Source organism: Arvicola amphibius, chromosome 12, assembly GCF_903992535.2.
Source record: "Arvicola amphibius chromosome 12, mArvAmp1.2, whole genome shotgun sequence".
NCBI lineage: Eukaryota > Metazoa > Chordata > Mammalia > Rodentia > Cricetidae > Arvicola > Arvicola amphibius.
The window spans coordinates 33,991,889-34,019,888 of record NC_052058.2 but is presented as its reverse complement, the minus strand read 5'-3'; the positions used below and the strand labels follow the sequence as shown (position 1 = coordinate 34,019,888).

Here is a 28,000-nt window from a genome sequence, read left to right as displayed (position 1 = left end):
ACTCCACTGTGTGGATGTACAAGAAGCCTTCTCTTTCGAGGAGCTTAAAGGGAGCAAATCCGGTTGAGTAGGACATCCCTCTTGCCCCTCACCTCACTGTGTGTCCAGTTCCATGACAACTCCGCTGAATGCCAAGATATAGGCAGGGACTCGCTCCTGGCTTACTCCGGCTTCCTGGGGTGTCTCCTACTTTCCTATTCTCTTCCTCTGTTCCCTGACTGATGTCTTCTCCGTACACAGGCCAGGGCATTCTGCTTTCTCCTGCTGATTCCTCCCCGCCTCCTTGTCCGAATAGTCCCCGCAGAGCAGACGAAACTCTGCTCCCCACATCATCTCCTCGCCATAGACCTTGCCATGGCCAATCTGTGCATTTCATTCATTGGTCACAAAGCTAGTGGTACAGTCTAAGGTCTTGAACGAGCTCATTTTCTCTGCCAGTTAAAAGGCAGGGGAGATCAGAAGTGCACTGGAGAACTCCCAACCACTGCAGACAGCAGTAGCAGATTCAGCATGGGAAGAAAGGCATTGATGGGGGCGGGGGAAACACATGCACGCAGCAGACACACTGAGATAAAGGCACTCTGCAAAGCAGAGCGGGGACCCGGGAAGCCAAAAAATCCTGTCTCTTCTTCAGAGCTGGCGTTCTTAAAGTTTCTGAGGAGTTTTCCTCCACTAAGTTAGTGTTGATCAGTTTGAAAAAAAGGTAGGATGGTTGATGGGCCTACAACTGTGTCACGTGTCCTCATCCAGTCCATCGGCAGGGAGAAAAAAGTCCCCAAGGCCAATGTTTCAAGCTGCTCAGCTTTTGTCTTGAGTCAGGAGGGTGAGGAAGAAGCCAGCTATCTTGGAAATTGGCCACCTTTATTAATTACCTAGCTATAGCCCTTTTCCCTATTTGTCTGCACACTGAGGATTCAGTCTAACCCCTAGAGTCTCATTAGGTTTAGAGATGGACCCATGACCTCTGATGGGATAGTCACAATTAGCTCTGGAAGTTTCTGTGGCTTCTGCTGAGGAAGAGAGGCTTCCTTTTGAGTAGGAGCTGTTGAGCTGTCTGGCCTGTTGGAAGCCTGTGTTGGCATCAGTAGGTATGGCCCCCATAGACGCATTTGTTCGCATGCCTGGCCCATAGGGAGTGGCACTATTGGGAGGCGTGGCCTTGTTGGAGTAGGTGTGGCCTTATTGGAGGAAGTGTGTCATCATGGGGTTGGGCTTTGAGTCTTATGCTCAAGCTATGTCCAGGACACAGTCTTTCCTTCTGCTGCTCAAGGGTCAAGATGTAGAACCCTCAGCTCCTTCTCCAGCACCATGTCTGCCTGCATGCTGCCATGTCCCACCATGACGATAATAAACTAAACCTCTGAAACTGTAAGCCAGCTCCAATTAAATGCTTTCCTTTATAAGAGTTGCTTGGTCAGGGTGTCTCTTCACAGTAATAGAAAACCAAACTAAGGCAAAGCCTGACATGGAAGTATGGGTAAGACACAAAGTTGGTGTAGGAGTGTGAGGCAGAAGTGGAGGCCTGGAGAGACCCAGTTTGCTGCTGGAATCCTGCCTGTGCTGTGCTGCGGCTGCCTCTCCCTAGATGTCTGCTCTGTTCAAGAAATCACCATCTGTGTCTCCTTAGCTAGAATGAGGCCGTTCCTGCTTCTTGCAGCTTGACAGTCATGTGTACAGCAGTCTTTTTCCCGCTTATCCATGGGTATATTTCCTGAGGTTCCAGTTATAAGGTTAGCTAAGTTTTATTAACTAAGTTAATACAAATATTAAACAGTGTCATAGCTACTGTTCTGTCGCTGTGACAAAATGTCAGAACCAAGGCAGTTTATAGAAGGAAGAGTTGACTTCGGCTTACAATCCCAGAGGGGTAAGAGTCCCTCATGGCAGGGCAGAGGTATGGCGTCAAACAGCAGGCACGGCAGCTGGAACAGGAAGCTGAGACAGGATAGCTTTAACTGTAAACATGAAGCAGAGAGAGTGTACCAGAATTAGGGAAAAGCTGTATATTCTCAAAGCCCACCCCCAGTGACATACTCTCTCCAGCAAAGCTGCACCTCCCAAACTTCCCCAGATAGCACCACCACCTGGCTATTCAAATAGCTGAGCCTGTGGGGGGAAGTGGGGAGACAGCTCTTATGAAAACCACCACAGATAGAAAACTCAGAAACAAGCAGCTCAAGACATTTCCAATTATGGGATGTTTTGAACAATGTGATAAAATACCATATCAGTCCTGGGACTCAAATCAACTCTGTTCTTCCAGTGCAGCCATGCTCTATATGCTGATTCCCCCAGGAGTCCGAGACCTTGCTTAGCAGCTCAGCGGTTGCAGTATAGCTGCGCCTATGTTAGAGCACCATCTACAGAGTAGTCTAGCACTATTAAATCACATCTGTGTTGCGGGAGCTCCTTCTGCTCCTTCAGCCAATAGCCGCTGAGATACCAGCCCATTGGGGTGTGGTCTCTCTTTAAAAAAAACGCGGCCACTTCCCTCTGCTCGCTCTCTGGCTTCCGGCTCCGCTTCTGACGACTAGGTTCCCTTCCTGATTGCGCAGAGGGCTGTTGTCTGGGACGGTGATCTGTAAGTTTTTTCCCCTTTAAATAAATAACCATTCTATTAATCATAATTCCAAACTGGTGTGGGATTGTTTGTGATTTACACCATCACATCTGCACCATGTCCCTCATTTGTCCCTCACACAGGCATTGTAGTTTCTCATATCATCCCAAAAGGAGGACAGAGTATAATAAGATCGACAGAGAGACCACAGTCCCAAAACTCTTACTATATTATTTTATTATGTGTTCTATTACATAGTTATTATCCTATTACTTAGCTGGCTATTGCTGCTAATCTCTTATTGTCCCTAAAATAAATGTAGTTTATTACAGGTAGGGATGGCTAAGAAAAAGCACAGCACACACACAGCACTTGTTGGTTTGACACGACTGTGGTTTCAGGCATCCATTGGGGATAATGTAATTTGTCTGCGGATGAAGAGCATCTGCTCTAATGTTTGGTTAGCAAAAGCGGAGGATGAGTGGGGCCGCAGGTGGGCTTTTATTCCGTTTTACTGAGTGGGGTGAGAGGCAGCTGGGAAGGGCCTGACCTGGGTCTGCCAGCAGCTAGCTGTTCCAGGTGCTGTCTTGACCGCTGTGCTGACTTGAATGAAAAATGTCCTTTAGAGGCTCAGGCATCTGAACACTTGGTCCTCAGCTGGTGGCACTGCGTAGGCAATCTTATGGAACCTTCCGGGGGTGTTTCCTTAATGGAGGAAGCACATTTTTTAAAAAGAGATTTTACACTATATTTTTTACTGATCATTTGGGAATTTCACATCATGCACCTGATCACACTCATTTCCAAGTCCTCCCAGGTTCACCCCGACCCTTGTGACCTCCCCTGAAAGAAGAAGAAGAGGAGGAGGAGGACCTCAGTTTGTGTTGATCACATGCTCACTGGAGCATGGTCAGACTCCCAGTGGCCAGCCCCTTAAAGAAAACAGAGACATCCCCCCGCCCCCCACCAGAAGCCATCAGTTGTGGAGAACGACACTTCAGCATCTCTATCACAATCTTTAAGAGTTCTCTGTCTAGGCTGTTACTTTGGGGGTGGTCACAGAAGCCTTCTGTGTCCCTCTTTCTCAGCTGTGAGTCTGTAGTCATCAACATCTCTGCAAAAGTAGCTTCCTTGCCCTTTACAGTAGGCAGGTGCACAGAGCATGGACTTCCACATGATTTCTGGCAACGGCATGGACCACCAACATCTGCATGGTCTCCCGTGGTGCCACAGAGCTCAGCACAGTCTCCATGAACATCAGCACGATCCTCTACTGCAGCATTGGCCACGGACACCACCACAGCCCTCGATGGCAGCACAGACCACAGACACCCGCAAGGCCTTAAGCGCAGCAGGGCCACAGATCCCAGCATGGCCTCAGGTGGCTGCACATATCTTGAGTCTTCTCCCTCATTGATTTTGTTGGACAGACCACCCACATCTATGCCAGAGTCAGGGAAGACCAAGAAAGTGAGCGATTGATCTTTTCAGTCTTACAGTGGGGAGCTGATCAAGGGAAAAGGGACTCCAGGAACGGCTGTGTGCCATTGCTTTGTTTTCTTATTAACAAAGTAAAATTGGAAGACCAAGACTCCAGAAGGTACTCAGAGGTAAGAGCCTCTAAGGACTAGGAATTTCCAGCCCCAGGTTTAAGCCATATGTGGTGAGACCTGAAGGTCTTTCTACTGCACCCCGAACCTTCTGTCCACTCAAGGCTGGACATGGAGAAAGTGCGAGCATAGGAAAGGTAAATAATAAGGAATGCGTTCAGATGGAACAACAAACCATCCAATAGATAGGGGTGTGTTGTCCTCACCTAACTAGCAAGCAGAGGAGATTGGCAGCCCAGAGCACTCCAAAGTGTTTTTATCAAAATCCCGGCACTCGGGAGGCAGAGACAGGCAGATTTTTTTGTGAGTATGAAGCCACTTGGAATACAGAGTGAGTTCCAGGACAGCGATGACTATGCAGAGAAACTCTTTTGAAAAACCAAACCAAACCAAACCAAAATCAAAACCACCACAACAAAACTCAGCCTCCCTCACCTCCGTCAGTTTCCATAGTTACGGCTTCTGATCTGTCCTGCTAATTTTATGTCAACTTGACACAAGCTCCAGGTGTCTGAGAGGAGGGAACGAGCAGAGAGGCCTGTAGGACAGTTTCTTAATTAGCGATTACGTGTGTGTGGCGGGTAGGGGTGTGGCACAGACCATTGTGAATGGGGACATGCTGGACAAGACTGTCAGGGAGAAGGTGCTGTAAGGAGGAAGGGGAAAGGCAGATGAATGTGGTTGTCATTAGCTGGTGCTAAGTCCCCTTTAGAATCAGGAATGGACATGTGATTTATTTGGGCCCATGAGAGTAGAAGTAATGCCGGTCCCATCCCAATGGAAGCTTCAAGAACTAACGCATGATTTACTGTGTTTTTCTGCATTGAGGTTGTAAAAGCAGGTGTTAAGAAGTCCCCATGTGGAGCAGAGCCCTCTTGTCAACCTGTGATGGGAGCAAGATTGAGAAACATGCTTCTGTTTAGTTTGCTGATAATGTCACAGAGGATATGTGACTGGAGCTTGTCCTTGTCTATACTGACACAGGCAGGTAGTTAGCAATATGCATATGTACATGGTCTTCAGCAAGATCACCATCCGACCAGCAAGGAGCCACGATCCCGGACCCAACAGGCACATACAGCAGCCAGTTCTCCCGAGTGAAGGTTGTATTGGTGTCACTACCCCACGAACTAGCAGCCTACAGCTCCCAAGGATTAGTGAAAGCTTCCTCACTGGCGTGGCCACGGATGGCATGTATGAGCCTGGGGATCCAGTGGCTCACTTACTGGCTGGCTCTTCAGTGATGTCTTCATCTCTATCAAGGAGTAAACGGGCACAGTCAGATGTCCCATGGTCCCTCAGCCATCTCGGTTATCTCAGCATCCTCGATTCCTTCTTAGTGTGACCCTCTTCCACGCGCTCTTTAGCCCCTGGCTAGAATAGGCTGCCAGATGTTTTCCATCTGAGATATGATGCGAAGGAAATAGTCCAGGTGGGAGCAGACTGTTTGGAGCTCTGAGGAGCTCAGCAGTCAGGTCCTGCCATCTAGATCTATACAGCTGCACTTGGTACAGTTCTTTCCAGGCTGCTGAAGGAGTGATGCATCCCCCAGAGATTCTGGACCTGCGCCCAGATGCAGCCATTGCCGGAGTACCTGAGTCTTGCATTGAATTCTGTCATAGCATTCAGGGCGCCCATGATAGCATGTTCTTGAAGAATGTTTAACAACTGGCAGCCTAAGTGGTCAGCGCCTATAATCCCTGGGATGCTGACACAGGGGAATTGCAAATTTGAAACAAGCCTGACTACATGGCAGGAGGAGGAAGGAAAGAAGAAGTAAAGGAAGAGAAAGGAGAGGAGGGAAGGGGAGGAGGAAAGGAGTGGGGGCCAGGAAGGGGAGAAAGAGGAAGGAGAGGAACAAGAAGGAGGGGGAAATGAAAGAAGAGGGAGGAGAGGCAGCTTGACAGCTTTATTTATGGTAAGGAGGATGTGTGGATGCTGAGCAGGCAAAGGCATAGACTGCAGAAGATGTCTGTTTCTTGGCCTGTTTAGTGTCCAGTTTTGCTTTTTCTGATGATAAAACCCACGTGTGCACCCCTATTCTTAAGCCATGTCACTGGGTAGTTCCCCATCCCCTTAACTCCATAGATAAGCTAATCCAGACCTGGCCAGTTGGAGCACCACACCCTTAGGCCTCGGTGGTTGGTAGCCCACCTCATTTTACTGACTTGAACTCAAAATCCACAGGCAACTGTTAGAGGAAATAACAACAGTAACGAACACAATCATTTGGCACGCTCTGAATTTCTCAAACCGTTCTCATGAACGTGAAGCTGTGGAGACAATCTAGGAATTGGTGGGAGGCTCAAAGGGATGGGGTGGTGAGATACCAGTCTCCAATGATGTAATTCAAGCCTGTGTAGCTCCCGCTGAGCCCGGCTCTCCTGGGCTCTTGATTTATAAGACCCAAAGAAAAGTAGCTGCACGGCTGTGGCCAGTTTGATTTAGTCACCTGGCTCTTGAAAGCAGAGTGTTGACTATTGAGATAATTCTCTGTAGGCATGCAAGACAAGTTGACAGGGATAGATGTCATGCTCATAGCCTGAACAGGAAAGACAGTCAGTAGATGACTGCATCTTAGATCACATGGCTGTTGGATCAAAGTCACCACATTCAAGTGCTAACTCATTGGCTGACAAGGATGTGTGCATTTTCTTTGACATTAAAAATGACCATTGTCTATAAGGTTCATATTTTTTGAATTGAGACTTGGGAAACTTGGCTGGACCTGAGGAGCAAGATTCCTAGCTCCAGGAGAAGTGTAAAGCATCCATTAAGATGGTTCAACGGTTAAGAGCAACGACTGTTTTTCCAGAGGACTTGGGTTCAGTTCTCAGCACCCATATGGCAGCTCACACCTGTCTGTAACTCCCAGATCTGACACCCTCACACAGATACATGCAGGCAAAACAACAATGCACATAAAATAAAAACAAACAAATTATTAAAAAAAAAAAAAGGAAAAGGAAAAGCCACCAGTTTGACATCCAGGCTTTTAAAGCAATAGTCACCCTGTGCCAGTAGAGGGCGCCCTCTGGCTGAGCGAGGGCATGGAACAAGGCCAGCATGCAGGCCGATCAGCAGCCCCTGCAGGAAGGGCTGAGCTGTGAACTGTCTTTCTGGCTCTGTATACTCAATCCAGAGAACTTTCTAGTTCTACGTCGTCTACACGCTTCCTTAGAACAACTGACTTTTGTCCCTGAACAAACTCCAGTGGTCTCTGACTCGCAGTTCAAGTTTGCATCCTGGTCCGTGATGCTGCGATGGTCCTCAGGCTGCTGATAAAAGTGTGTCACTAGCCGGGCGGTGGTGGCGCACGCCTTTAATCCCAGCACTCGGGAGGCAGAGGCAGGCGGATCTCTGTGAGTTCGAGACCAGCCTGGTCTACAAGAGCTAGTTCCAGGATAGGCTTCAAAGCTACAGAGAAACCCTGTCTCGAAAAACAAAACGAAACAAAACAAAACAAAAAAAGTGTGTCACTAATGGCATTGTTGGAAGCAAGGGATAGACATCTCTCCCAACGAAGTTTAAATAAAAAGTCAATAAAATCTGTGTCTGTAATTGAGGTATGGAGGGACGAGTTAGGTCTTTGTCTTCCCTGGGTTGCAGGCTCTCTCCAGTGCAGACTTGGACAGTCTTACTTTGTCATTCTCTGAGCCTCTCTTCCATCAGCCTTGTGTAAGACGGGTGCAGCAGCTTCAGGACTCACACACCCAAGGGAAAAGAGTGTCCCCTCCTAAGGCCCTCCGTAGATTTTCATGTTACTGGCTCTAAATGGGACATACGTTTGTCCTGAAGAGTCTCTATAGCCAGGGTGAGGTGACATAGCAATTGGCTTTTGCCTAGTCACACCCCACTCCTCTGAGACCCTCCTACAGCCCCGGGGTGGAGAGGGAGGAACAGGTGACTAATCTTTAAAATGTAGGTTGAACAGCTGGAAGAGAGATCAGACAGCTTAAGCAAGAGAAGTTTCTCCATCACTGCAGGCTTTCAGGCGAGCAGGTGGGAACCCAGGGTTTTTCCAGTTTGTTGCTTCACTGTTCTAGGTATTGCTTATCTGGGGGTTAAGACTTTTCTCCAACTGCTCCACTGCTCACTCAGTAGCAACACAAAGAGAGGGTAGAGGGGGAGAATTACCCTTTATGATTAAAGGAATTGGCTCTCTTCACGTTAGATCCACTGTTCAGTGACTTGGCCAAACATATCTTTTGGGCGATGTGCACATACACCCTGCTATCATCCACAGAGAGAAATCTTCTCCATAAACACAGAAAGAAATGAAGGCAACTTGGGAGTAGTTAACAATCTCAGCTCGTCTGCCTTCAGGCCAGCCAAATAGCTGTGTGTGCTGTGCTCCTCATACATATCCTGTCCCTGGGAGAGACAGCTGTGAAATGCCATGCGGGGCTCATATCTAGCTCCAAGCCTAGTTGCTGGAACTAGCTGCTAGCTAGCCTGCCCCATCACGTCTGCGCATGCTCTGGGAGCTCACCATCACATCTGCGCATGCTCCGGGAGCTCGCCTGGTCCATGGGTCTGCATGTACTCCAGGATGATACACTTATGGCGTCATTCATTCAGCAAACCAGTGTTATTAAGAACCCGATATGGGGACTGCGAACTCCCATCCGGAAGAAAAGCAGGAGCTGTCAGACCCTGCTGGGCTAAAATTATGGATTCCCAGGGAGTGGAGCAGATCTTTTGGTGACGGGTTCCTCTCCGGTTTTTCCCTAGGAGTTCACTTCATTGGTTCTGTGGTTTCCTCTTTGTCCCATCTTCCATCTGAAGTGGGCCTGAGCTGTGTTCACGGAGAGCCACACCTCTGTAGCCCTCTTCCTGTTAACAAAGCTTTGGTGACACTGGGTGGGGATACTTAAGTGGACAGAAATACAGGCTCACAGTTTCTTTGGTGGCATTTGTCCTTTAGAAGCTCAGTTGCCTTCCTACCTGTTTGCTTCCAGTGTTTTACATGGGCAAGAGATGGGATTAATGAAGAAGACCATGGCCTCTTATTGATCAGACTGGACAGTTTATATATTCTATGTGTGATGTCCTTAACCTGAGATCGGCGTGAATATTCATCTTGGTTTAGAAGGAACAACCTTGGACTGGTCTTGGCCATTCAGCTGCAGTCATGGTCAGGTTCAGAGACCCTTAATCAGAAGGGCTGGAGAAATCCACCTCCATAGTGGCTTGCTAACACACAACACAACTCCTTCTGTGTCTTCCTCAATTTATAGCACAGCATGGTTGTATTTATTCTCTGTCACCTCTGCCTGTGCCCAGTGAGCACTGCCCACGTTCTGTGCCCAGTGAGCTCTGTACCCGGGTGAGCTCTGTGCACAGCGAGCACTGCCCACGTTTTTCTAAGGCATGCAGGCCTTTACAGACAGGCAAGAAGCATTTCGCAAGTGCCAACACTGTGGGGTTTCCAATCACCTGTCCTAGGCTAAAGGCTTTTTTAAGATTGTAGGGCCTGGCGTACCAGGCACTGTGGCACAACAGGAGCTTCTAGCTGTGCATCCTGCCTCGTGCATGCACTGAGAAACTGCTTTTTAAAGTTTCGTCTTAGGATTTCTGTCGCTGTGATAAAGTACCATGGACAAAATCAACCTGGGTAAGAAAGGGTATATTCAGCTTATAGTTCCACATTACAGTCTATCACTGAGGGAAGTCGGGACAGAAACTCAAACAGGAAGGGAAGCTGGAGGCAGGCACTGAGGCAGAGGCTGTGGCGGAGTGTTGCTTTCTGGCCTGCTCCTCTTGGCTTGCTCAGTATGCTTTCTTATAGAACCCAAGTGGCCCTGTCCAGAGGTGACACCACCTGCAATGGGCTGGGCCTTCCTGTATTTATCATCAATCAAGAAATGCACCACAGACTTGCCCGCTGGCCAGTCTCATAGGGACATTTCCTTCATTGGGGTTCTCTCTCCCCAAATGACTCTAATTGTGTTAAATTTGCAGAAAAGTAGCTAGCACAGCTTTGTGCCTCTTCCAGGTATAAACTCTACAGTTTTGGTATATAGGCTTTCCTTCCAGAAGACAGCACCCATCTCAAATAGTGGCTGATATAGGGTGGTGGTCAACTTCTCTCTCACCTAAAATCTTCTCGCAAATAGTCTAGAGATGCTGTTAGGCCACCACATTGTTGGGGCGTTGGCTCTGATATCTCTAGGGTCCTGTCTTCATTGGAATGGTATAAACAAGGTTCACACTGTGCCTTCATTGTGTTGGCAGCAGAGGGAAGGAATAGACACATTGCTTCTAAAGAACATAGCAAGAAGCTGCACACAATTTCTGCTCACTTCTCATTGGGCAGAATGTACCTCTACTGCTTGGTTCATGGGACCTTAGAAATGTAGTCTGTGTTCCTGATAGTGCTCTTGGCTAGAGGGGTTTCCATAGATGAGGGGCGAGGAGACTAGGATTGGTCAGCAGTGTCTGTCTTGGGGTGGATCCTTAAATAGAACAGAGGGTATATGTGGGGAACTGGAATGCATATCATTATAACCTGTTCTTTGTGTGCCCTGGACCCTTCTGTTTTATTGCTGTGATCTGATTGTCCATATCTGCAGCTGTCACCAATCTCTTGGGGCAGAAGCACCTAAGAATCAGTCCAGTCTGGAACTCCTACTTATTTTGATCTTGGAATCATGTAGAGTTGAACTAAGGTGGAATAGTACTCTTGGATAAACCCATCCATCCATCCATCCATCCATCCATCCATCCATCCATCTGCCCGTCACCTACTGTATACCTGGAGAGTTAGCATCCTTTTATTTGTAGAACTGATGTTAAAGGGGCCTATTGCAAAGTAGGGATATTCTTGTTAGAAAAACAGATACTGTTTGCCATAGCTGGAGCTTTCTCCCCCTCCACACTGACACATGGACTCAGCATCCCTTCTAAAACTACTGCAGATACTGCACACTGACTCACCCTCCGGCGGAAGTGCTCTTTCCCTCTGCCCTAGGCTTGTCGACAGGGCCAGTGAGATTTTAGTATGTGAGCCCCTTAGATTTCAAGATTTTAGATCATATTTTTAGGTCAGGAGAGGAAATAGACTGAACCCCTCACTATTGTTGCAACATTTCTTCTTGCTCCTGTTCATTAAAAACAGGAAAGATACCTACCCTTCCCCCTCCTTAGCTCACTCTGGATCTCAGTCCTTTGGAGATAGTAGTGATGTCATGCTTTTGTTTCCATTCTCTCTCTTCCCCCCTCTCTCTCTCCCTCTCCCTCTCCCCCCTTCTGATTCCCTAGCTGTTGAACATGCTCAATTCAGCACAATGCACACTACTCTGTCTGTTTTTGGCCACTCTACCTCCATTCCTCTTTTGGGGGAAAGTGTGGCATGTGTGTGCGTGCATGCATGCATGCATGTGTTCATGTATGTGTACGTCTGTGTGTGCATGCATGTGTGTGCACATGCCTGTGTGTGCGCATGCCTGTGTGTGTATGGCAATGGTGCTCACAGAGAGGCATTCTCACAGAGGAGCTAGGATAATGCTAATTGTTAATGTGATGGAATCTGACTCACCTGGGAGATGGGCCTCTGGCGATGCCTGTGAGAGATTATCTTGATTAAGTTAATTGATGTGAAAAAAATCAATCTTAATTATAAATGGGACAATTCTCTGAGTGGAGATCCTGGACTGAATGCAATGGAGAAAGTGAGCCAGCATTACCACACATTTCTTCCTCTGTTTCCAGGTTAGGAATACAGTGTGACCGGCAGCTGCAAGCTCCCACTGCCTTGACTTCCTGCCATGGTGGACTATGTCCTAGAACTTGACATAGAACAATCCATTTCTCTCTCAAGTGCTTTTATCAGAGTATTTTTATCACAGCAGGGAAAGAAGCTAAGATAGGAGCCAAGTGCTATCTCCCAAGGCAGTAACAGGGTGCGACATCAGGGAGCATTGTGTCATCTGGCTTCTGTCTTGCAGAGACAAGCTGGCTCTTCGAGGTCAGCTTCCAGGGGTGTTTCCTGCAGTTTCCCCACACACTGTCCCTTTGCTTAGCTTAACCAGAATTAGCATGTGACATACAGCGTATTAAATATCGAACAAAAGTCTAGGCAGTGGAGGCACATGCCTCTAATCCCAGCACTCGGGAGGCAGAGGCAGGCTGATCTCTGTGAGTTTGAGGCCAGCCTGGTCTACAAGAGCTAGTTCCAGGACAGCCAGGGCTGTTACACAGAGAAATCCAAAAACAAACAAATTTAAAAAAATCAAATAAAGGGAACAAAACCAACTAAAATAAGAACAGCTTTCTTGACCCTTATCTTTCTTTCCCATGACATCTATCTTCTCCCCTTTATGGCCGAGCTTTAGGTGACTAGGTACATACCATGTTGGTGATGCCTCTCCTAACTATTCCTCTACCCATTCCAGAAGTGTCTGCCTCCAGCACCTCTCTGAACAATATGCTCTAGTGCCCTGGGTCACCCAGGTATAGCTGTTTTCTTATATCTGGTCTGGTTCCCAGTCCTTGCCACTTGATCTCTCATCACTGGGTTTCTAAGCCTTTCTCTCTCACGTTTTTTAAAAAAGATTTTTATTTCTTTATTATGCATACAGTGTTCTACCTGCACACTTCTACCTCGAAGAGGGCACCAGATCTCATTATAGGCGGTTGTGAGCCCCCATGTGGTTGCTGGGACTTGAACTCAGGACCCGTGGAAGAGCAGCCAGTACTCTTAATCTCTGAGCCATCTCTCCAGACCCATCTCATTCATCTTTTTCTCTGAAGATCTTACCTCTGAGACATTAGAGATCACCCCTGTGCCTATGATGCTCAGACCTCCTAAGGAACTCCTGCTTCTCTACTGAGTGACATTGTCTCTATGTGCCCACTATGAGCTTCTGAGAACATTCCATGACTGCTCCTCTCAGCAAATGACACTCAGCCCACATGGTTACCAAGCCAGGTACACTTCCCCTTACCACAACGCTCTACAATGCTCTGCCTTCCTCCCCACTCCCAACAGCCCTGCGTGCACCTCCAGATCCCAGCACAGGAGGGACATGGTAAATTGTGATCAGCTGAGTGACAGCGGCAAGAGCATTGCCCAGAACACTTTCACAATGCCAACCTCCCCCCAGTCATGAGATAGGGAGGCAATTACCATTGCTTATCAGATGAAGAAACTGATCCCAGAGAGATGAATAGTCTTGCCTGGGTGTGGGACCACACGGTAAATGAACATGTTGGATATTGGAAAGTTGGAGGTCCTTATCCCAGGTACTCCCTGGGTCACTACTATAGCCAGGGCAGCCTTCTTGCCAAGTCATGGGACCAGTGAGCCAAGAGGTCAAGAACGAGGTGATGCTCAGAGGTCCTGGTGGCATGGTCCAATCAGCCCATGCCTGTGTGTATCTAGTATGGCAGACATATATTGACATCCAACTCTGAGCAGGCTTCCTGGGAGCACACATGGCAAGGTTCTTGTCAGGGTGCCCTGGTACCTAGGATCCCAGGGCATGGGGGTTTGGGTCTGGCTCTCAGAGTAGCCACATTTACTTTACCCCTTCTGGGGACTCAAGTGACTTCTCTGGAAAGGGAATATGAACATGAGAAGAGTGGTGGATTCTGGGAAGGCCAGGCACTGGCTAGTGTCACCTGGCACAGAAATCTCTGGGAGATTTGGGCAGGACCCCTCGGGCAGGCTGAGAGAAGTGTGGAAGCCAGAACCTGTTTTTATGGTGCTCATCTCTTCCTGGATGGCTGCCTTCCTGAACTGGAAAGAATACGTTGAGACCCCGGTGGAATCTAGGTCTTTCTGAGAAGATCGAGATTCCCCCAAGAGACACAAAGATCATGTTGTCTGGAAGGAGTATAGACAACAACGGGCAAGTTGGAGTCCCCAGGGCTGGTGCCAACAAAGGAGGGTGACACTGGAACTCGGAAGAAGCCCAGGCTCCTCTTACCATGTGGCCCTGGGTACCAGGAAATCCTTGAAGATGGACTGATGGAGTAGTCTGGCCAGATCTAGGTGGGGTGGCTTATTGTCCTGTGTGTCTGGAGATGTGGATGGAATGTCATGGGGCTCCCAGGTCTCCCAAGGGACTCAGGTATTCCTAGAGTCTATAGAGTTTTTAGGAAGGGACAAGGAAGGACCAAGGAAGAAAATATCAGGGTTTCTGGAAATTATAGGAGAAGCACGTCAGCTCTTAGCATCCCTGAGGCAGGCTGGGAAACTGGAGGCCTCCTGTTGGATTGGGTCAGAGGGCAAGGGTGGAAGTAGATGAGGTGACAGGATATCAAGAAAGCTGACCTTGAAGGACATGGCTGAGAAAGTGACTTTGGGGAAGGAGACTATGAAGTTGGGAGCCCGGGGCCTGGACAGGTGCCCTGAGGCCTAGACTGGGATCCTAAACCTAAAAGGCCTGGGGTCAAGGTTGGATTTCTCCCTGAGGTGAGTACAGAGCTGAGAAGATAGTACCTTTGAATCAAGGGCGGATGATTCCCTAACCAGTGGCTGTAGAAGTACAAGGCCTCACGAGAGCAGGCCCTGGGGGTAAAGGTCTCTAGAGCAGGGTCTGAGGCCTCGAGAACTGTGAAAGGAAGGGCAGGATGAAAAAGAACATGAGGGCAGATCCTTGAGGATCTGCAGATCCTGGTGCCAGAGGGAGGAGTTGGGGCCGGCAAAGCTCTGAGGGAGAGAACTTTGGATCTGGAGGATTTGAGGAGCTAACCATGAAAGGTGGGAGGTGGTGTAACTGGGACACGATAGTGGCGCCCTTTGGAGTCTGGAACACACAGGTCGGCCATGTCCAGAGGGCTGCAAAGCAAAGATGGAAAATTCCACAGTGGGGAAACCGCCTTGAGGAGGGGTCGGGAAGGGTCTGTGCGCCCTTGGGGGCGGGGCCTAGGGGAGTGGGCGTGGGGGCGGGGCCGAGACAGGGGGCGGAGCCGGGGCCGGGGCGCAGAGGCAGTGGAGAGGCGGGGCGCGCCCAGGTGAGAGAGCCGCTCCCCCCAACCCCAGCGCCCCTACACCGGGTACCAGCGCCAACCTCCCTGTCCGCCCCTCGGCAGTGAGGGCTCCGCGGTAGGCTACACCTCGGCGGGCCCGACCCGGTGCGGCCTCGGCTCCATCTTGGCGCCTGGCACCTGTGGCGGCAGCAGGCGCAGCGCTTCGGTCGGCCTGCGTGGCCCCGGCGGCGACAGGGTGAGAGGCTAGCCCTGGTGGGTGCCAGGGTGGGGTGGGCGGCGCCCCCTTTCCTGCAACCCTGAACCCACGCCTCACCGCAGCCTGCGCCGCATTCCTCCGCACTGTCGCCTCCCCTTGCCCTCTCGGGTCCTCTTTTCCGCGTCTCCTCTGCCCAGCCTCCGGGTTTTTGTGGTTTTTTTTTTTTGTTTGTTTGTTTGTTTTTCTCGGCCCCGGACCTGTGTCCATCGGCCTCCGCCCCGCTTCTCTTTGCTTCTTCCCTCCCGGTATCCTCCTCTCTTCCATCTGTATCCCCCCACCCTGTCTTCTGTTGCCAGCACCCCGCCCTCTTCTGCCAGGGTGCACCTCTACTCGGGAGCTCCCTGCCCCATGTCCTTTGAGCCACCGTCTTTGTCCTGGAAAGGTCTGTAGCCTAGTTCCGAGGCTTGTGTTGGGTCCTTCTTCCTGAGACCCCAGTGGGCTTTGCTCTGGAGGTGCGGGGAAGGGAGTCCTGGCCAGGGAGGTTGCGTGGTGTGTGGTGCGTTCAGGCCTTTGCCCGCAGCAGGGGCGGCCTGTGTTTGGCGTGCGGACTGCTGCTGTGTGTACCAATGCTCTTTCCTGCAGGCTCATACTGCAAATGTGCCTTGATCTCTGGGGTGACCACTGTGAGGCGTGTGCCCATGCTGGGGAGTGCAGGTAGGATCACAGTGGCCACGGTTGGGGGGGGGGGCTGTTCCATGCTATGACAGCAGACCCACTAGAAGCACCTCTGAGGGAGTGAGCGAACCATCACAGGGCCAGGCTCAGGCTTAGGCTGGGGACTCCTAGGGGTTTAGACCTCTCAATGGTGAGCAGGGTGGCATCTTGGAGGTGGTTGCCCCACACTTACCCCAAGAACCGGTTCCCAGCATTCCCCTGTCTTTAGACACTCTGGATGAGGTTAGAAGCGATGAGGGACTGGTTTTAGCCTCGGAACTCTTTTAGAAATATTCCCAGCAGCGTTCCCCAATTTTGGCCTGAGTGTTCCTGTCAGACCCTTCATTTGCTCTGGAAATGGATCAAACCACCTGCCATTGGTGGCCACACCCTTCTGTACAAGGGACTTGAGTGATTTGTAGGGGGTATCCCTTCCTGGTCCTTGAGTAACTTCTGTATTTTAACTGTGACTAGTCCTGGTTCTCCCCTCACCCCCTGCTCCCCACATTTGTGGCTTTCTGGATACAGAGGCTGCCATATACCCATCTGCTGCTTAAGAGAGCACTTACAAGGATGACATGGTGTGGCCCATGATGGGCCCCTTTAGAAGTCTGCGTGGGTATATCCCAAAGGTCTGGGCTTCTCAGATGAGCTGAGAATGGGACCAAGTAAAGCCAGCAGTCTCAGGCTGGGCTAGTCTGCAAGTTTCTAAAAATTTGGGTGTGTGTGTGTGGGTTCTTATTCAAAATGACAATGATTGCTTGCTGTTTGTGAGGGTGGTTGATTCTTTAGTTAATGACAGTCGAGCAATGACAGACCACGTGACACCAGCCACAGCCATTATGACTGGTACATTAGGCAAGGCCAGAGAAACAACATCAAGGAAGAACAACATTAGTCAACACGAATGCTCTTGGATATGTCTGCCTTTTATGTCATGCTAAAACACCTTCCCAGGAGAGTGTCTTTGTGTGGGGATGTACATGTGAGTGTAGGTGCCTGTGGGAGACCAGAGAGACATCTGATCCTTTGGAGCTGGAGTTGCAGATAGCTGAGAGTCACCCAGCCTGAGTGGTGGGAACCAACCTTAGGTCCTCTGCAAGAGCGTGTGTGTCCTTAACCACTGAGCCACCTCTCCAGCTGCATCCCAGCATCTCTTTTGGGTAAAACTAGAAGCTGCCCATGACTGTAACATGACTTTTAAGGCATGCGGCATGTACACTTCAGTATATGCATAGTATATGCCTAGGTGAAAGTTTAAAATAGACCCTGGGAAACTAAGTGATGGGGGCATTAGGGAAACTGGCAATGTCACAGGATAGAGTAAGGGAAGCAAGGATTAAAAGATGAAGCTTACCTGTTGAGCATGTTGGTGGTTTCCCAAAAGGGTATCATTGCTTCTAGAGCATCCCCAGTGCTAATTCCTACAATGCTGTGGTTTCAAGTCTTCCCAGAAACCTTGTAGGGTAGGACTAACTTTACAAGGGGGAGTTTACATGCATGTCACACCTTGGCCTTCCTACTGAGCATGTCCTAGATTCCTGGGCTGGCAAATATTGGAGCCTCAGACCAAATGGATCTCTTTGGCTAAGCTAGTCTGGAAGTTTCTGCAAAGCTGGGGTTTGTAATGCAAAATGCCATTGCTTGCTTGCTGCACATGAGGGTGGTTTGTGCACTGGTGAGGCTTTAAGTTGGCCATTTGCAGCTGCGGATTCTTTGACATTTTAAAAATTGCTGCTTGTAGAGTGGTGAACTCAATGAAGTAACCAATAGATGCAGAACTTCCCACTGGGGTCTCTGTGTCATTGGTCTCTCTGGGGGATGGACTTTGTCTGGGGAGGGAGGTGAAACATTTTCCTGGCTGATGGCTTCTCAATAGGTCGGGCTGGGGTTCCCTCAGTCTTGTCCCACCTATTTCCTCTGGGGGCCAAGGGACTGGTCTGTTCTTTATTGTAATTTCCCTAGAAGGATCCAAAGCAGTGGATCTCACCCAGGGCTGTGTAGAATCTTCTGATGGGGTTCCCTCGGGGCTCTTTGACCCTATGGTTGGGTGGTTGTCTCCCTGCCCACAGATGCCCACAGGTGCCCACAGGACTTTCAGTCTGCTGGTGTCTTTCTGCCCTCCTTATCCCATGCAGCCTAACAGTCGGGCAGAGTGGGTCAAGCTTCGCTCCCTCCCATGTAGCTCCATTGGCATGTCATGAAACACCATTGGGAGCACAGAGGCAGGGCTGGGTACCGGAACTCTAGGTTTTTACAGTGGTCAGGTCAGCGAGCAACACACTGTGCAGAGGACCTCATAGACTCACAGGCTTGATTCCTCACTGAGCCACTGGCCAGCTCTGTGCCCTTGGCCTGGTCACTAAGCTTCTGAGCCGTGGCCTCATTTGTAGAATGGGGATGATGAATTGCATCATGAGGTTGCTGTGACCGTGGAACGAGACGGTATTTGCAAAGGCTGTGGCCGAGCCTGCAGCACCCAGCCTTGTCGTCACTGGAACTGCCTTTAGCTTTAGCACCTTCCCCCGGCATTTGGGTGCTAACACTTCCTGAGGGCAGTCCTGGAGCAGAGTCCTTCCTTTGCCACCCATCTGGTCTGGCTTTGGACATGAGGAACAGCTAGGATGGGACCACTCCTTACCAAACTGGCTGTGTGCAGTGTGGCTTGGCCCAATACAGCGACCATCAGCCACATGTGACCAGTTATTTAAATGATCAGAAACAGTTTTTCGGTTACAGTATTTGCATGACGGGTGCTCAGGTGCCACTTGTGGCTAGTGTCCACCACATGACAGGGCAAGGGTTAGCCTTTCCATCAAAGCCTGCAGTTGTACTGGACCGGACTCTGCCCTTAGGCTTCAAGACTTCCCCCGCTGTCCTGAACTCGAGACAGGGAAGTATTTCCTGCAGCAGAAGTTGAGTTCAGGAACACGGCCACATTCCATTTGGGTCACGCTCACCTGGCAGGGTGGTTGGTTTTCTGTCAGTCTTTATCAGCCTAAGGTAGGTGGGGAGGGTTGGGATTGCCTAAACCAAAACTGTCGCCTTCTGTATCTGCCTTGCCTCTCTAGCCCAGCCCTCCTGACAGAGAGTTCCAGGGTGATCTTCCCCATTTCAGGAGGGTTGGGCTGGCCCAGTTATCCTGACCCTCTGGCCCTGCCCACGTTCCAATCTGCCTGTCACTTTGCTGTGTCCCCGACTACTTGTTCCGTCTGGGCACCTTCTCCCTCTCTCCCCAGCCTTGGTTTCCATAATTCTCCAGAAAGCTTTCTCCTACCATTCCTGTGAGTTCCTTGTCTTGGCAGGGTCTCTCCTCAGACAGCTTTGGGCACTTAGCCTACTCCTCCGTGGCCTTGTTTTTAAGTTCATTCTCTCTGTCTGCCACATGGCAGCTGGCCTCCTATTGCCAGCTGCACATCCAGGGCAGGGTGCTAATCTGATGGTGAATACCAGACCAAAGCCCTGACTCTGCTACCTTTGGGCTCAGGGGAGCAGTACTGGGGGTCAGCCAGAGCGTTCTGTTCCTGCTCCATGATGCTGAAGCCAGGGATGGAGACAGCCCAGCTGGGCAGCTGGGAAAGGTTCTCAGGAGGAGATGGTGGGGTGAAAAGGGGTTGTGTTGAGTTTAGGCAGCTCTGGGGGGGAGGGCGGTGGGTGCATTTTGTGCTGGAATAGCCATACCAGGAAGAGAGTTGACATTTTGCAGAGGGTATGTCTGATTTTTGCCATTGGGCATTTTTTTCTCTCACTGCTGGATGGTCATCCCCAGGAATAGCCAGCACTAAATGATTCCCATGTTCCCAGCTGCAGAACAGTGAGTGCAGCGTTCAGCAGGGGTTCAGGAAATGGCTGCAGATGAATGAACAGAGTTAGGGCCAGCATTAAGGGCTATCTCCCTGTCTTAGGGGTGGGCGAGCATCAGGATCCCTGCTCCCGTTCACCCTGACAGGACAGTCTGAAATGTGTCACAGTTCAGTGGGTCAAGCTGGAGAGGATGGTGGAAGGGCATGAGGAGAACCAGAGGAGTTCTCAGATTACCCATACCCATTGCTTCCATATCCCACAAACCTGTACCTAGGAGACCCCAGTACCTTTCCAAGTGGATGCTGCCAGTCATGCTGCCTGTTACAGGCTTTCTGTTTTGGTTGTTTGAGAGCTGTTTTCCCAAAGCCTCCCGATGATGCCACACGACCGCTCCTAGGCCCCCAGCTCACTTGGCCCTGGGTTCCCTTTCCTCTGGCCCCCACACCCACACCTATCTCATAAGTTTGGCAAACAGCTGGCATGGTGGTGGTCTCTGGGGCCCATTTCTGGTGATTATTAGATATTTGCAGTGTCATCTCTGTGACACATGCCAAGCCTGGTGTGGCTGGTATGTGTCTTGTCACTGACATCCTTATGGCTCTGATCAGTCAGGCAGGCTGGGGCCAAAGCTACTTCCTCCGTGTGCTTAGCACAGTGTAAGCTCAGAGAAGCACGCAGGTGACAGGCCAACATCAAACTTGGCTTCACTAACTTCCTTTTTTTTCCCTCTCTTGTAGGCAACCATGAGTTCTAGCCAACCTGAACCTGGTGCCCGGGAACCCCAAAGTCCCCGCCCACAGCCCCTGTCCCAGAGTTCTTCCAGCTTGCTGTGTGAAGGTCGGGAGCAGAGACCAGAGCTGCGCAAGAGTGCCAGCAGCACTGTATGGCCCGCACAGCCAGGAGAGGCCAGCACGAGTCCCCGGACTCTGGAGGAAGAGGGGTGCCAGACCGAGAGCATGGAACAAGCACAGGCCCCGAGCCCTTGGTCACAGGGTGGTGCTGGAGGCCACTGGAGAAGCAGGACTGTTGGTAACGTGTCTACCATGGGCATCAGTGACCTGTGTCGCCTGCGGGCTCCCAGTGTGACAGCTGTGCAGAGGAGCCATTCAGACTTGGTCCATAGTGCCCAGACCCGGGGTAGTGGCGGTGCTCAGAAGGCCAGTCTCAGCTGTTCTGCCCTTGGCAGCTCACCTGTCCAGAGGGCTCAGCTGCAGCCTGGGAGTGTTGCTGGTCCAGATGGCCAGACTCCTGCAGTCCTGCAGAGTGACCTTGCTCCCGAGGATGGGACTTCTAAACCAGCCCGCATGTTGGGGGAGAGTCAGGTGTTGGTGCCAACTGTAGAACTGGAAGGCACGACTGGTCTCATCAGCAGTCCCCAAGGTGGACCCAAAGCGACTGGACAGTCATCTACCACTTCCTGCCAGGCTCTGCCCCCAGCTGCTCTGCTCTGCACGATGAGGGAGGCTGCATCTGGCGGCTGCTGCCATGCTCTGCCCGCTACCGGCATCTTGGCCTTTCCCAAATTGGTAGCATCCGTGAGCGAGTCTGGGTTGCAGGCTCAGTGTGGGATGAAATTCCACTGTAAGTTGCCTGGAGGGATTTCTGGACACCCTCACTGCTGTGTCCACCCTTGGGTGCCTACAGGGCTAGCCACAGAATCTGGCTCCAGGACCAAAGATGTGTGGACCATGACCTCAGCCACTGACTTGGCCTTGGGTGTGGCCTCAGCCCAGGATGCTGGGGTTCAGGTAGCTCCAGTGGCAGCCTGCAAGGCTGTGGCAACCAGCCCGTCCCTGGAAGCACCTGAGACTCTGAACATGTTTCCAGAAGTAGTGCTGGGGTCCAGCCTGGAAGAAGCATCATCGCCCGTGAGGGATGTGCGGTGGGATGCTGAGGGCATGACATGGGAGGTATATGGGGCCTCAGTGGATCCTGAGGTGCTTGGCATTGCCATCCAGAAGCACCTGGAGATGCAGTTTGAGCAGCTGCAGCAGGCACCAGCCAGCGAGGACAGTCTATCTACAGAGGGCCGCAGGGGCCCTCTGCGGGCCGTCATGCAGTCGCTGCGGCGCCCCAGCTGCTGTGGCTGCTCGGGAGCTGCTCCAGAATGAGGAACCATGACCCTGAAGCAGGCCTGGACTCTGGACTTGGTCCCAGGCCAGTGACAGGCACAGCGAAGACTCGGTGTTACCAGAACCCACCCTCTCACTTGCACACCAGCCTTGGGCTTGCGGTTCCATGCAGCTGGGCTGTCTTTTAAGGGCTTTGATTCCCAAGAGCCACCTCCCCATTCTGGCCTCTGGACTTGGGACAGGGAGTTTGCATTGCACATCGGTGAAATCCTGGTTTCTTTCCTGTAAAAGTATTTAACCTTTTGTTTAGTCCATCCGCAGAACTTTGCTGTTTCTCCCCCAGGAGTCTCGGTGGTTTCATTTTTAATAGCATTGCTAAGAAATAATGAATTTTTACATTACACAGGAGGTCCAGGTGGCAGGGATGCCTTGGTCCTAAGAGAACCGACATCGCTGGAGGTCCCTGCCTGCCATGTACTGTGCTTGTCACCTACCTTGTTGTGGTTTCTCCTCTTTATGGCTCTTCTCAGATGTCACAGCAGAAGTCTGGCAAGGATCTAGCTGATGAGCTCTGTGGCAGACAGTGCAAAATAGTACAGAAGGCTTAGAGCTGGGGCAAGGTTGAGCCCTGGTGCTGGCTTGAGACACCTACCTGGGCCTGCTCAGTGTAGCTGGAGACAGGAAGGACGAATTGAATGCCCGTTCTCTGCCAGGTTCTGTGGGTTTGTGCGGAATGAGACGCAGTCGCTGTCCATGGAGTGCAGGGACCAGAGCATTACAGAAGGGCCACGTGTGTCACTTGGAGGGGGTTTCCAAAAGCCTGCCTCTGTAGGACACTGTATCAGGTTCCCTGCCTCAGGAAGTGGGGAACAAGTAGCCATCTGTCCCCAGATGTTCATCAGTGCTTGAAAGGGTGCCTTTCTCACCCTACTCTATTGGATTTTATCCTAGCTGATGTAGTTCTTCTGGGAGGGAGCTGGCTGGGGGTGGGGGAGTTGGGCTTGGGGTTCCCACCAGGTAGGAAATAGCTAGAGCTGAGAGGCTCTCAATGTCAGCGTTAGCAATGGCCTAGTGTGGGCTGGTCGGTGAGGACTGGTAGATCTGGTGGGGAGAGGGGACACAGGGCCTTAGCTGCCTGATTTTATTCCCCATGGGCTTCTCAAGGCCCAGGAGGATTGGGGTAGTCTGTTAAAGATCCTAGACACCTGGGATAGAGCCCCTCAGATAGTTCCAGCGTTATGTAGACTCAGGGCCTCAGATTTGGTTATGTTCATGTAGGATTGAAGCTGTAATAAGTTGTGCACCAGGGGCTGAAGCCACTCCTGGGATCCTGGGGCTTATCTGCTCCGTCTGCAAGGTCCAGGCACTCACTGAAATAGGGAAAACTCTGCAACATGGCTTAAGGTTTGGAGGAGGACCGGCATGTCAGTGGGTCAAAGAAACAAGGCAAGACAGGTTGGCTTTCTAGGTGAGAAACCTCAGTTTCATAGGTACTATGCCTTTCCCAGGGAGCAAGCACATCCCTTAGAGTCCTGGGCATGTGTGAATAGTTGTGTGATACAAGGCAAGTACGTTGTGTTCTGGGGTATGGCATGTGGTCACTCTGTCTCCTTCATACATGGGTACCAGCAGCCCAATCTTGGAGCCTGAATGGGAGTGAGCAGATCATTTTGGGGACATGGGGCAATGTCATCTTCACACAGGGCCATAGCCAAGAAGGCTGTTGACACAGAGGGCTTGGACAGGTGGACGGAGTGGGGACAACTTGGAGATATCTGTTCTGTTGAAATATGGTGAGCCACTGTTGGGCTGGTAGCTTTGGGTGTTCATCATCAGCTGGGAGGCTGGCTTGGGTGCCTGAGATAAGCATCACAGAATCTGCAGAAGGTGGGGGAAGAGTCCCAATCCATGTGTATGTTCAGTGAGAAGTCAAGGAGGCTGAGATCCTTTCATTTGGGGCAGGAGGACAGTGAGGCCACTTTCTGGGACAAGCAAGGGTGGGTGGACAGGCTCCTGAGGTCCATGTGAAGAAAAACAGACCCAAGGGTGTGGCTGGTGACAGTGAAACCCACTGCACGAAGACCTTCTCCTCTGCCACATACAGATTTCAAGTTCATTGTTGGGTAGATTGTGCCAACCTGCAATTCCCATGCTGCACCTGGTACAGAGATGAAAGCCAGGTGGCCTACTGGGGTCAGAACAGACCAGCCAGCCACCTGCTTAGCTTCATCCTGATTGATAAACATTTGTACAATGGTGCTAGAACCCAGTGCAGCCTGTGTGTTGGTTGGGACTCTTATAACACCTACTAGCTCATCTCTACAGCTCCTGTTCTCAGGCATCCCTGTGGCACCTGTGTCTTAGCTTCTGAACTGGACCCATTCCCACTCCCTGTTCAGTGACCCCCTCCTGGGTAAGGCCTGATTTGGGTACTGGACCAGGGGCTGTTGAAAATGGTCACTGACTTTCCTTATAGACAACTGCTCTTGGATTCTTGATTTCTGGCTGGACATTTGGGGTCCCCTTTAGAGGTGGTAGAACTCGCTGTCTATGTTTGTCTAATTTTGAATTAAAAATAAATACAATTTGAGAGATCAGAGCTTTGCCAGGCCTTGGCAGAATTGGGGCATTGGGCATGGCTAGTCTTGTTTCCTTTGTTCTGGTAAATTCTGTCCTCTGAGGCATAAGCCCAAGAATTCAAGGGCTCTGTCTGTGTCCTGGTAGGTTCCCCCCTCTATGTTCTGGGACCACTCCCTTCTGTCTATTTGTTCTCCTTCTGAGGCACTTGGGGTCTTGGATAGCTGAAGTCTGGCTTCCTGGACTTTACCCCCTGCCAGAACTACATTCCTGTAGGTAACACACAAGAAGTAGAGGCCTTGTCTGGTTCCAGGCTGCATCGCGATCTTAGGGAACCACTTCAAATGTAGGCTCTTTGCCTGCTGGTGGTCACAGTGCTGGGGAGGGTGGGAAGTAGAGAGAGGTCCTCTTCCACTGTGGTCTCTGTCCCCTGGATATGTTAGATGATTATGAGAGTGGCTGACGCTGGCCTTCCCCATGCTGGTTCTGATGATTTGCACTTGGGGTGGGCCGCCATCGCCTAGGAGTCTAGGGCTAGAGACTGAACTCTGGATTCACACTGATGTTCATAAAATCTTGGTCAAGACACCAGCCCTGAAACTTCTTCAGCTCTAAAATGGAGTGGTCACAGTACTTCATCTTTGGCTTATGGGAATGGAGTTGCATAACTCATGTCAGGCACCTACCTCCAGTTAGTGCTGGGCTCACACACTGGTGATACCCAGTGTTTCATGGCCACGGGACAGGGCTAGTAGCTCTTTGCTGCTGGCTTGGCTGCTCCCGTAGCCCATAGCCTATTCCCTTGATGTTTCTCCTTCAGCCTCATCCCAGGTTCTGCACCCCCAGTTTTGTGCCTTGTATAGGATATGTGCCTTCTGGCTGGGAGCCTTTGAAATCAGTTCCTAGAGCCACATGGGGAAGGAGATCACTCCCTACTGGTCTTTTGAGGTGAGGAGGATAAGGTAGATGGGGACAGAAGCCCAGCAAGGAAGCGCCTTGAGGTCAATCCACACTGAAAGCAGAACTCTGGGTCTCCCAGGGTAGACAGTAGACCCTAGACCAGTCTCAACTGGAACAAACCGGACCAGACCGTTCCATACCGGTCCACACTGGTCTCGACTGGTTCAGACCTGTCCATACCAGTCTTGACCAGTCCAGACCATCTCAGACTGGTCTCAACTGGAACAGACCGCTTCAGACCCAGTCTCGACCAGTGCAAACCGGAACAGACTGGTCTCAACCAGAACAGACTGGTCCAGACTGGTCCTAACCAGACCAGACTGGTCTCAACTGGTCCAGACCAGACCAGAACAGTCTCAACTGGAACAGACCAGTTCAAACCAGTCTCGACTGGTCTGGACCAGACCAGACCGGTCCAGAGAGGTCTCAACCAGACCAAGCTGGTCCAGACTGGTCTTGACCGGTCCAGACTGGAACAGATCGGTCTCAACCGGACCAGACCAGACCAGACATGTCTCATCTGGAACACACTGGTCCAGACCGGTCTCAACCAGTCCAGACCAGACCAGATTGGTCTCAACCAGACCAGACCAGTCTCAACTGGAACAGACCGGTCCGGACTGGTTGAGACTGGTCTGGCACAGTCTGTTCTGGTTGAGACCAGTCTGGATCAGTCTGGTCTGGTTGGGACTGGTCTGTTCTGGTTGAGGCTGGTCTGTTTCAGTTTGGACTGGGCGAGATCGGTCTCAACTGGTCTGTTCTGGTTGAGACCAGTCTGGTTCAGTCTGAACCAGTCGAGACCAGTCTGGACCAGTCTGGTCTGGTTGGGACCAGTTTGGACCTATCTGTTCCAGTTGAGACTGGTCTGGTCCGGTCTGAAGAATGAGCAACAGCTACTAAAAGATATTTGCTTATAAATGCTGCAGAATTAATCCAAGATAGGTATTTTGAAAATACCTTGATTTCAAAATTGAAGTCAAAAGGTATATTAATTTGGAGAAGAGATTTTGCTTTTTTTTCCACAGAAAATGAGAGGCTGTGGATTTATTCAGAGTTAAGAAAAATCAGGTTTGATCAAGGAAGACCACCTGAGAAATCCCCGGCAGGAATAAATGGCCCAGATATCTGAGGTCTTCATCCAGAACAGGTTCAAGGCTGCTGCCTGAGATGATTAAGACTCACAGGATACTTCACTCAGGACTTGATCATAACTCTAAATTTTCTTTAGGTCCCCATAAGATTATCAGCACCCCCAACCAGCTGGAAGTAGCCTGGAAATACTATGCCCACATTCCCCAAAAATGGACTATGGATATTTTCCTTTGTGTTTTTTTTTTTAAAGAGGGGGAAGTGGTGCAGGAGAATTGTCTGTAATCTGTCAATCATGTTTTAAATAAACGCTGATTGGCCAGGCAGGAAGTATAGGTGGGAAAACCAGACAGGAAGTAGAAATGATGCAATGAGAACAGGAGAATTCTGGGAAGGTTGAAGTTGATTCCTCCCACTCCTTCCCAGATCACCGAAGAAGCAGGATGTGACCTGCCAGCTGAAAAAGGTACAGAGCCATATGGCAAAAATAGATCAGAATAATGGGTTAATATAAGCTACAAGAGCTAATAAGTAGCCTGAGTTAATGGGACAATCAGTTTTATAACTTATGGAGATCTCTGTGTGATTTTCTTTGGGGCTAAACAGCTGTGGGAACTGGGCAGAACATAAACCCCAACAAACAGGCTCCTCATGTTACACAGGCTACAATCCTCAGCCCCAGAGAAGCTAGGTAACAAGGGGGACTCTAAGAAGGATGCATGTATCTCCATGGGAAGAGGAAATAGATTAGATGTCCTTAGTAAACTGGACGTGAGGGGAACACAGTGGAGAGGAGTAGAGAGGTTGGGATCCCATGGGACATGAGGGATTAAGAAGGTCAATGAGGAAGGCAGGATGGCAAAGTAGAGTAATGAAAGAGATATCTTGATATTGGGGGCCATTATGGGGTTAGGGGGAAACCTGGTGCCAGGGAAATTCCCAGGAACCCACAAGGATGACCCCAGCTAAGACTCCAAACAATAGTTGAGAGAGTGCCTAAATTGGCCTTCCCCTGTAATCAGATTGGTGACTACCCTAATTGTCATTATAGAGACTTCATCCAGTACCTGATAGAAGCAGATGCAGAGATCCACAGTCAAGTACTGTGCAGAGTTCTGTGAATCCAGTTGAAGAGAGGGTGGAGGGATTAGATGAGCAAGGAGGCATCAAGATCATGATGGGGAAACCAACAGAGACAGCTGACCTGAGCCTGTGGGAGCTCCTGGATTGGATGGACAGCTAGAAAACTGGCATGGGACTGACCTAAGCCCTCTGCATCTGGGTGATAGTTTTGTAGCTTTGTCTTTTGTGGGGCCCCTAGCAGAGAGATTGGGACCTGTCTCTGATGCATGACCTGACTCTTTGGAACATTTTCCCTATGGTGGGATACCTTGTTCAGCCTTGATGCAAGGGGGAGGGGCTTGGTCCTGCCTCAGCTTTATATACCTTGTTTGTTGATTCCAATGGGAGGCCTTACCCC

The 28,000-nt window shown here is 50.5% G+C and overlaps 1 protein-coding gene across 3 annotated transcripts; it reads left to right on the top strand.

The window, feature by feature from the left end:
* The first annotated feature begins 27 nt into the window (after positions 1-27).
* On the top strand, positions 28-24,491 carry Gprin2 (G protein regulated inducer of neurite outgrowth 2). Of its 3 annotated transcripts, none has more exons than XM_038309539.1 (2): positions 28-62; positions 20,560-24,491. In XM_038309539.1, exon 2 carries the CDS (start codon positions 20,566-20,568, stop codon positions 21,931-21,933), a length of 1,368 nt encoding a protein of 455 aa, XP_038165467.1. In that variant the 5' UTR covers positions 28-62; positions 20,560-20,565; the 3' UTR covers positions 21,934-24,491. The 3 variants fall into 3 exon arrangements, with proteins under 3 accessions (XP_038165467.1, XP_038165466.1, XP_038165465.1); XM_038309538.1 differs by lacking the exon at positions 28-62 and adding an exon at positions 15,256-15,343; XM_038309537.1 differs by lacking the exon at positions 28-62 and adding an exon at positions 15,683-16,018.
* The last annotated feature ends 3,509 nt before the right edge of the window (positions 24,492-28,000 follow it).

Bases quoted from the DNA above. Each gene is read 5' to 3' on its own strand.
- Gprin2 (XM_038309539.1), top strand. From the start codon at position 20,566: ATGAGTTCTAGCCAACCTGAACCTGGTGCCCGGGAACCCCAAAGTCCC.